This window comes from Cucurbita maxima, unplaced genomic scaffold, assembly GCF_002738345.1.
Source record: "Cucurbita maxima cultivar Rimu unplaced genomic scaffold, Cmax_1.0 Cma_Scf00005, whole genome shotgun sequence".
In the NCBI taxonomy this organism is placed as follows: Eukaryota; Viridiplantae; Streptophyta; class Magnoliopsida; order Cucurbitales; family Cucurbitaceae; genus Cucurbita; species Cucurbita maxima.
Genome location: NW_019272021.1, coordinates 6,859,852 through 6,868,520, shown reverse-complemented (window position 1 = coordinate 6,868,520; position 8,669 = coordinate 6,859,852). Strand labels below are relative to the sequence as shown.

Below are 8,669 nucleotides of genomic sequence, written 5' to 3'. Positions count from 1 at the left end.
CCCCCCCCCCCCCCCCCCCCCCCCCCTTTCAACCCACTTTTTACCATCCCATTCCAAGTTCAAATGATTGCGAACATAAGTAATCCAAATGAAAGAAGAATTTGGAAGGGGTAGGTGGATCTACGGTTTATTTATAGCTATACCAAATGGGAATGGAAAAGTAAGGGCATTGCCAATAACGTTGCATAGAGCGAGAGAGACGAAGAGAAAGCATAGGCGTCGCGGGGGCGGAGTGGAGCGACCCTACCTCCGCGACCCTACCTGTTTGAAATGAAGTGCAGGTTAAAGGAGGGACAAAAGTGGGGGCCGTTGCTGGGGTGATGGCCCCACACCTCTCTACCTTCTCTTTCTCCGTCTCTTTCACAGTCGCTCACTGCTACAGTTGCGTTCCGCATTCCATTTTCCACCCAAAGCAAAAACCAAAACAAAACACCACACCCATAGCCATAGCCATAATCTTCCTTTCCCAAAAGCCTCCTACTCCGACTTGCTGCACCACACCAGGACTACCCCAGCTGCCTCTTCTCCTTTCCTCCACCTTGTAGAAGCCTGCCATCGCCGATTTGTTCATCCTGCTCCTCTTCTCCTCCTACCAGGTTTAACTCATCTTCACTTCTTCTTCGCTTCATCTCCTCTTGGAGATCTCTGTTTTTTCCTTTTTCTCTTGCCTTTACTTTACTTCATTTTAATATTGTCCTTTTCTTCACTCCCTTTTAAACTGTTTTCCGGAGCTTCTCCTCCATTATTTCTATGTCAATGTTGGAATTTCACTGCTTATCTTATCAGCCTCTCATTTTTGCCTCCTTGGTTTATGCAATCAAGACGAGTTGGGTTTTAAATTTTCCAGGTTCTCCGAGGACATGGGGTTGTATCGTTAACCTTCGGTTTATCTATTTTTTGCAGGATGTTGGTAGTCGATTGCATTAGGTCATTCTCAATAATTTTAGTTCTCTCGGATCTCTGTTTTCGTTACGTCTGAGTCCCTCCTCCACATAACGAGATACTTCTTTACATCCTTAACTACTTTTCCTAACTTCTTAGTTTCTTTCGATAAAAATTTCTTCTCATTCATTTTCTTTCAATACTGTTTTTCTGCTTTGGAAATTTTGATTGTTTTTCCCTCAAGCCATCAGTCTGGTCAATAGAGGAGGATAGATAGACAACACTAGTTTTTTTTAATGGCTCAATGGATTATTTTCTTTTGCTATCTGCCTTCATTGACGGATTGTAAAATTAGATCATATATGAAACAATTAGTCTTCTCATTGTTGTCCATGAACTGATGTTCTTATGTTCTAGTATGACATATTCATTTCACTGATTTTAAAGAAAGCCTGGAAGAATGATATAAATATATTGATTCGTAGGTTTGTTTTTTAGATCTTATCAGTTGAAGATAGGTTAACTGAATCAAAATCATGGGCGCAGATTCTTTTTTCACTTGGAAGTTTCTCTATGTGATGACACAAGTCACTGGACATGAAGAGGATTCCAGAGTCAAAAACACTTCCGTTATTACTGCCCATAGAGATGCTTCCAGAATCAAAGGTTCTTCCGGGAAATTTGTGTGTTTTGGATGATATACCAAAAGCACATGGGGCCTCAGCCAAGCAAGCTGGCCATTGGTCGAATATGCACTCAGCTAAGGTAAGAGACGTGGGAAGATCAATTGGACAAGGACTTCAAGATCCAGAAGTTTCTGCACCTATACGGACATCAAAGGGAAAATCCTCTTTCTTGGGTCAGGAAGAACCAAAGCGTGGTGTCACTTTAAAGGGTAGTAGATCTTTATTTGAGGAAGATAGTCCAAGTTCCTTCTCTGGGGCTAGCCACCCGCCAGAGCCCGTGGATATGGATCTAATGAGAACTGTTTATGTACCCATAGGACAAAATAAACCAGACCCCTGTTGCTTGATGAAGAGTTTTTCCGTGAATGGCCCCTTTCTTGAGGATCTTTCAATCCGGGTTCCAGCCAAGAAACCGAGCCCTGCTGCTCTCTCTCCTGCAGAAAGCTTAGTTGAAGAGCCGCATGACTTGGGTGTTTTATCTACCCCCTTTTCAATTCCTCGTGCATCACAAATTACAGAAATCTCTCTCCTTCCCCCAGATTCTGAGGAGAAGGAATGTGTTTGGGATGCTTCTTTGCCCCCAAGTGGCAATGTAAGTCCACACAGTAGCATTGATAGTAGCGGAGTTGTCACAGCTATGAGCATAGTTAATAGCTGTTCTAGCACATACCGAAGTGATGGAATGAGTATTGAAAGGAACTGTGAGAGTACTAAAGGAAGCATTAGAGGAGACTCTCTCGAGAGTGCAAAAACAAGTATTAGTCGAGCTAGTGATAGCAGTGGTCTCAGTGATGATAGTTGTTGGAGCAACATTACAGGAAGTGCTAATAAGCCCCACAAAGGAAACGATCCTAGGTGGAAAGCCATTCTTGCTATTCGAGCAAGAGATGGAATATTAGGCATGAACCATTTTAGACTGCTGAAAAGACTTGGATGTGGTGATATTGGTAGTGTTTACCTCTCAGAGCTAAGTGGGACTCGCTGTTTTTTTGCAATGAAAGTAATGGACAAGGCATCACTTGCTATAAGGAAGAAGTTAACGAGAGCTCAGACAGAAAGGGAGATCTTGCAGTTACTTGACCATCCATTTCTGCCGACGTTGTACACCCATTTTGAAACCGACAGATTTTCCTGTCTAGTAATGGAATATTGTCCAGGGGGAGACCTGCACACTTTGAGGCAACGGCAGCCAGGGAAACACTTTTCTGAGTATGCTGCGAGGTACGGAAAATACTTAAATGAGAAAAAGTAATAAACAGCATTCCTCTAGTGACTCCTTGGGTGCTTTGCCTGCTAGCAATTCTGACTTGACTTGCACATATTTAAATTAATGTTAATTACATGTTTTCCTCGATCTTATATCTGAATTCAGTTGTTGTTGTTGTTGTTGTTGTTTTCCATTTTTTTCCCTTCCTCTTGATCTCATTCAACACAGTTTCTGGAAGGGATAAAAAATTCAACTCCAATTGGGCATGCTCCACTGCCTGTTTTCATCTAGCGTCTTTCAATTCTAACTGCCTACAGTCGTTTCCCGATTGAACAACCCATTTGTTTTTCTTTTTCCACATATTACTAAAGAGCGGACTTTCAATATCTTTTAGGTTAAATTATCAAAACTAACTATGGAGTTTATTTGAATTATACCCTGAACTTTTAAAAGTTTGAATTTAACCTCTGAAGTTGGAAATTTGTTTCAAAACTAACCTTGTAGGCTTTTTTCATTAAATTTATAGACGGAAAAGTTTGTACATGCTTATGTGAGCCATACAAGATATCGCCTTCCTCTCAACTCCATGCTCCCAATTTTTTATTCTTAGATTTATGATGTTTTTGCTAATCCTAAACTCAAAATTTACTTCCCATACATGTTTAGATTTGTTCACTTAAGCAATGTATAAGTAGATACAAACTTTTTTCGTCCATGAATTTAGAGGCAAATGCCTCCAGAGTTATGAAATAAAGTCAAAACTTCAAGGTCTGAAATGAAAATTTCAAACTTTGACTATAATTTGGTTACTTTTGATAATTTAACATATCTTTTAAAGTGTATTGGTTAGGTTTGATGGTTGGACTCTGTAAAACCAAAATATGATAGTCGGGCAGAGCCTGATAGAACAGTCCATACTTGGTTGTTTTTTTAATTGTCTCATCATTGGAGTTTGAATGTTTTTCCGATACTTTAACTATTAATGTTAATATTCACTATGTTTGTAGTTACTAAAAGGGTTGATTCAGTTGTTATTCCTGTTCCTTCCTGGTTATGAATTTCAATGATCCAAGCTAATGGTAGATAAAGTAAGGCAGGGAATATGGGGCTTCTGTTTGATATTTTGTGATACCTCCTAGCCCATATTCCTTTCCTTTCTTTTTGAAAATGAGTCTATATTCTTAATAAATCTATATATTCGTTATATTATTGATGTAGGATGAACGTTAACTGGCCAGGGTCAACGAGTAGTATTTTACTTGTAAACTATATTTTAGTTGATTCTAAGAAATGCCTCTAAAGTAATGAATTCTTGAGGCATGGGGTTTCTTCCCCTCGTGGATTTTAGGCTGTGTTCTTCATTATGTTCTTTTACTGATCTTTTTTTTTTTTTTTAAATAGTAATAATAAATAAAAATAACTTTGAGCTAACTGTTTGTTACCATTTTGTCCGTCCAACAGAGGGTTAATGTGTCCTCAACTCCTTGCACAAATTGTTTTTTGTATTTGCAGGTTTTATGCAGCAGAGGTTTTACTGGCCCTCGAGTATCTTCACATGCTGGGAGTTGTTTACAGAGACTTGAAACCAGAGAATGTACTGGTTCGTGATGATGGCCACATAATGCTCTCAGATTTTGACCTTTCACTAAGATGTGCAGTGTCACCCACCCTAATAAAAACCTCACATGATTCTGACCCATCGAAACGAGCTGCATTCTGTGTCCAGCCTGCCTGTATCGAGCCATCATCAGCTTGCATCCAACCTGCATGCTTTATTCCACGACTCTTCCCTCAGAAAAGCAAAAAGAGAAGTCCCAAGCCTCGAAGCGAGCTAAGGTTGCAATCCAGTACTTTTCCTGAGCTGGTGGCAGAGCCGACCGCCGCCCGATCCATGTCTTTTGTTGGCACCCATGAATACCTAGCCCCTGAAATCATTAAAGGAGAGGGACATGGAAGTGCTGTTGATTGGTGGACTTTTGGCATTTTCTTGCATGAACTATTGTATGGAAAAACCCCATTCAAAGGATCAGGAAACAGAGCCACACTATTCAATGTCGTAGGGCAGCAACTGAAGTTCCCAGAGTCTCCAGCAACTAGTTATGCTAGCCGAGATCTTATTCGAGGTTTGCTAGTAAAGGAGCCACAACATCGGCTCGGAGTTAAGAGGGGAGCAACCGAGATCAAGCAGCATCCTTTCTTTGAAGGTGTGAATTGGGCTTTGATACGATGCAGCACGCCCCCAGAAGTGCCAAGACCTATGGAGGCCGAACTGCCCAAGTTTGGGGTAGTTGACGCAACAGGCGTTAGCAGCAGCAGTAAGAGGATGGTTGGCACAGATGATGTCAAGTCTGGTGGTCAATATCTTGACTTCGAGTTCTTTTAAACCTCATATAGCAGGATAATTTGCTGGCGTCTGAAAGTAATTGGTCGTCAATGTTAAAATGAGCATCTCAGATTCCTGTGTTCTTTCACTATTGAATCCACCTCATAGTTAGATATTCCACTCTCGAGTTGGTATATTTGATAAAGCAGATCTACGATTTGTCCAATGCAGTAAATTGCGATTCATGAACATTGTCTTCGTTCTTTTGAATGAGAATCATCGGTCAATTGCATCGTTTTGAAGACAGATATCTGCTCTGCGACCGTCAACATATAAGTCCATAATTTAGTTCCGAGGCTACTGAAAGACTAATATCTACTCTGTGGCCGTCAACACAAGTCCATGATTTAGTTATGAGGCGACTGAAAAGTGAAAGACATGGTTACCATATGGACCTGTACTTTCACCATTTTTCATTCTTTCTTGGCCGCTTATGCCATAAGTGTTGGAAAAAGACGAAGACCGGCAGGTTTGATATAGGCATTGACTTGCAGGTTCACAACTCCTCTTTACCCTGTAATGATGCAATTGTTGGATTTATTGCTAGTCGTTCATTGTCTGCATGATCTCTCTCCTTTGCTCAAATCTGAAACTTCTCACTCAGATCTTATGCTCACTCTCACCTCCCTCGTTCGCATGACTTCTCCTTCGTCATTGCTCATCCTTTTTTCTTCGCACTAATCGATTTCTCTCCTTTGTTCATAGAGGCCTTGTCACCACAATTGCCACCTCACGTCTATAGCGACACCATCGCCTCAATTGTGCTTTGCTGTCGCAGATTGTCGTGAAGGAGCAGCGACAATCTAGAATTTTTATGTTGTCTTTATTCTTAACATTCACGCTTTGAAACAATTTGATTTTTATTTGATTTGTATTAGACGATTTCTAGTTTATAAAGACCAGGGAGAACTAAAGTTTGTATGATTAAACTATTTGGTTGTACTGTATGTATTCTAAAAGTGTACCAATCGTTAGTTTTAAGTAGTTTCCAACAGATGTGTGTGAAAGTGGGGTCTGTTACGGAATCAAAATTAAAATCAGAAGACGTGGATGGTGGACGGTAAAATTAGGAGTGAGATGGATTTCAAATTGCGGCTTTAAGAAAAAATTGTAGGGGTGGGAATGTGGGGGGAACATTGGATGGCATGGCAGGGGCTACGGTGGGCTTTGTGCTACCCACAGAAGTGATATTGGGGTGGAGTGGGCGTCGTGGCAGCCCAACGCCAGCACGCCCACCATTCAGATTCTGATCCAAATGGACTTCATTCTCGTTTATAACAATAAGAAGAAGAAGAAAGAAAGAATATATGTAGAATTTGGAGTGGAGTGGAGTGGAGTGGGGTCCTTCTCATTTTCTCATGTCATCTCATGTCTAAACAACTAAATACATATTTTTTCTCAGAAAAGGAAAAGGAAAAATGAGAAAGTTAAGAAATAATTATACAAGCAAAGAAAGGCGAAATGAAATGAGGAGCAAAGATAAAAGAAAATTATAGATAAAAATGTAGGTAGAGGTAGAGGTAGAGGTAGAGGTAGAGAGAAGGGTGAAGTGATTGATTGAAGTCAAAAGGATGTAAAGGGCTCGTGCTCCGAAGAATTGGAGTCGTCGCAAGGGGAGTGGTTGTGTCTACCTTCGTACGTGGTTATCACCATCCGGCAATCTTCCGACAGTCGCTCCACCCTCTTCTTCACTCGGCAGTTGCTATGCGTGCAACGGTAGTAGCTTCTGCAACAAAAGTATGAAACAAACAAACCTCACTTTAATCACCCTCTTCTTCAGCCTTCATGCATTTCTCTTCTCTTTTTTTTATCTGCTTCAATGTCACTCACTCTACTTCCCTATCATATCATTTGTCGCCTAGCCTAACCACCCCTATACACATACAATGCAACTTATATCCTAATTAATTCATCTACTTTCATGAAACTAAGTAGTAGGCATGCGGAGGAGCAAGTGAAAATGATTAATCCATCACGGATGTGGTGAGCACACAAGGGTTATTATACCAATGCCATATCCAGATATATATATAAACATTAAAAGAAAGAAAGAAAAGAAGAAGAAGAAGAAGAAGAGTACCTAGGATGAAGGCTGTTCTTGACGACTTTCTGGCCATATTTTCTCCATTTATAGCCATCGTCGAGCACATCTACATCGCTTCTGGTCTGGAAACAGAAACGCGGCTCTCTCAGCTTTCTCCTCACCTTCACTTTACTCTTATCTGCATTTGTGCTTCTCCACCTGCAAATCCCAACATCCATCAGTTTTTCAAAGAAATTACAAAGCAAAAATAATATGAAGAATGTGAAAGGTAGGGAAAGCGGTGTATACCATGAATTGCTGCCGTCGCTAGCGCTACCATTGCAGTTCTCGTCGTTGCCGGGCTTCGGATCCTGTGTTCCCACCTGAATTTTTCCACAAACCCAAACGTCAATTAACACGTACGCTGACAATAAGATCGAACCATGCGCGTACAAAACATAACAAGGACATGGACAATCATTCCACTTTTCTTTTCTTTTCTTTACTTTACAAACATATGATTGAATTTGGTGTAATAGCATTGTTGAATCCTCAATAACACCACCTGCTCGTTGCTCCAAGAAGGTCTACTAATGAGATGGGCGTGAGCAGAAGTTGTAAAGGCAGGTGGCATGGTGGCGGTGGCGGCGCTATTGGGTGACAAGAAGCTCAAAACCTGGGTGTGGTCTTGGAAGTGAACGAATCCCATTTGGTGGATGGGTTGGGGAAGAGGAGGTGCATTTGAGAGGTGGAAGGAGAGTTGAAGTTGATAACTGGGAAGGCCTGATATTTGTGATCCAGTTTCCATTGGTCTTTCAGAATATGATTATAGGAAGGAAAGTGGGAAAGTAAGAAAAAGAAAAAGAAACATATGCTTTCTTCTCCTTGTTGATGGTGACGAATTCAGGTGAGGGTGGCGTTTGGGTCAACCAGTAAATGCGAAAAGGAATGTTTTCAGAAACTGTATATATAAAAATAATTTGTGATATATCTCTGAGTTTGTGCACACTAAAATTATGTACATGTTGAAAACAAACACATCATATGCCAGCTGCTCCATAATGCGGCTCTACGCCACTTCTTTTCTTCCTTCTCCGAAAGCTATTGAAAATATTCGAATCTTCTTTTCTTATTTTACCCTCTTTTAACAATTTCCTCCCCCAACACTCCTCTCATTTCTACACTTTTTTTTTCTTTCCCTTTCCTGCTTTATCTAAATATCCTTCATTAGTATTTAGTTCTTTCATTTTCTTTCATAATTCCAATTTCATGCCTACTCTAAATCATACTTACATTCATCTATGTATGTAAAACAAGATTTCAAAAGGGTTGGGAGGAAACAAAAGTTTGGAGGTAACCAAATGAGGGATGACTCAAAAATGCATCACTTTATCTCTCTTTCAATGACTTTACAACTTTTGGGTTTGTGTAGGGGCTGTAGATTTGTGCAAAGGAAAATGATGAAACCTGTTTCAACTCAAATTCCAA

At 40.4% G+C, this 8,669-nt stretch overlaps 2 protein-coding genes across 4 annotated transcripts; one reads left to right on the top strand and one right to left on the bottom strand.

Moving 5' to 3' along the window:
* Window positions 1-88: 88 nt before the first annotated feature.
* Window positions 89-5,406, top strand: LOC111479286 (serine/threonine-protein kinase D6PKL1-like). Of its 3 annotated transcripts, none has more exons than XM_023123842.1 (3): window positions 89-596; window positions 1,381-2,789; window positions 4,288-5,406. In XM_023123842.1, the coding sequence occupies exons 2-3, from the start codon at window positions 1,480-1,482 to the stop codon at window positions 5,156-5,158; spliced, it is 2,181 nt and encodes a 726-aa protein (XP_022979610.1). In that variant the 5' UTR covers window positions 89-596; window positions 1,381-1,479; the 3' UTR covers window positions 5,159-5,406. The 3 variants fall into 3 exon arrangements, with proteins under 3 accessions (XP_022979610.1, XP_022979609.1, XP_022979611.1); XM_023123841.1 differs by having other exon boundaries at window positions 90-596; window positions 1,429-2,789; XM_023123843.1 differs by lacking the exon at window positions 89-596 and adding an exon at window positions 681-927 and having other exon boundaries at window positions 1,429-2,789.
* Window positions 5,407-6,480: 1,074 nt separating this feature from the next.
* On the bottom strand, window positions 6,481-8,140 carry LOC111479277 (probable WRKY transcription factor 12). Its single transcript, XM_023123827.1, has 4 exons — window positions 7,747-8,140; window positions 7,491-7,564; window positions 7,239-7,400; window positions 6,481-6,884 (listed from the first exon to the last, which is right to left on the bottom strand). Exons 1-4 carry the CDS (start codon window positions 7,987-7,989, stop codon window positions 6,722-6,724), a joined length of 642 nt encoding a protein of 213 aa, XP_022979595.1. The 5' UTR covers window positions 7,990-8,140; the 3' UTR covers window positions 6,481-6,721.
* Between the last annotated feature and the right edge of the window lie 529 nt (window positions 8,141-8,669).

Coding starts and splice junctions, on each gene's coding strand:
- LOC111479286 (XM_023123842.1), top strand. CDS start 1,480: ATGAAGAGGATTCCAGAGTCAAAAACACTTCCGTTATTACTGCCCATA. Junction 2,790..4,287: donor TTTTCTGAGTATGCTGCGAG/GTACGGAAAATA, acceptor TTGTATTTGCAG/GTTTTATGCAGCAGAGGTTT.
- LOC111479277 (XM_023123827.1), bottom strand. CDS start 7,989: ATGGAAACTGGATCACAAATATCAGGCCTTCCCAGTTATCAACTTCAA. Junction 7,565..7,746: donor CTTCTTGGAGCAACGAGCAG/GTGGTGTTATTG, acceptor GGAAAAATTCAG/GTGGGAACACAGGATCCGAA. Junction 6,885..7,238: donor AAGAACAGCCTTCATCCTAG/GTACTCTTCTTC, acceptor CTTTTGTTGCAG/AAGCTACTACCGTTGCACGC.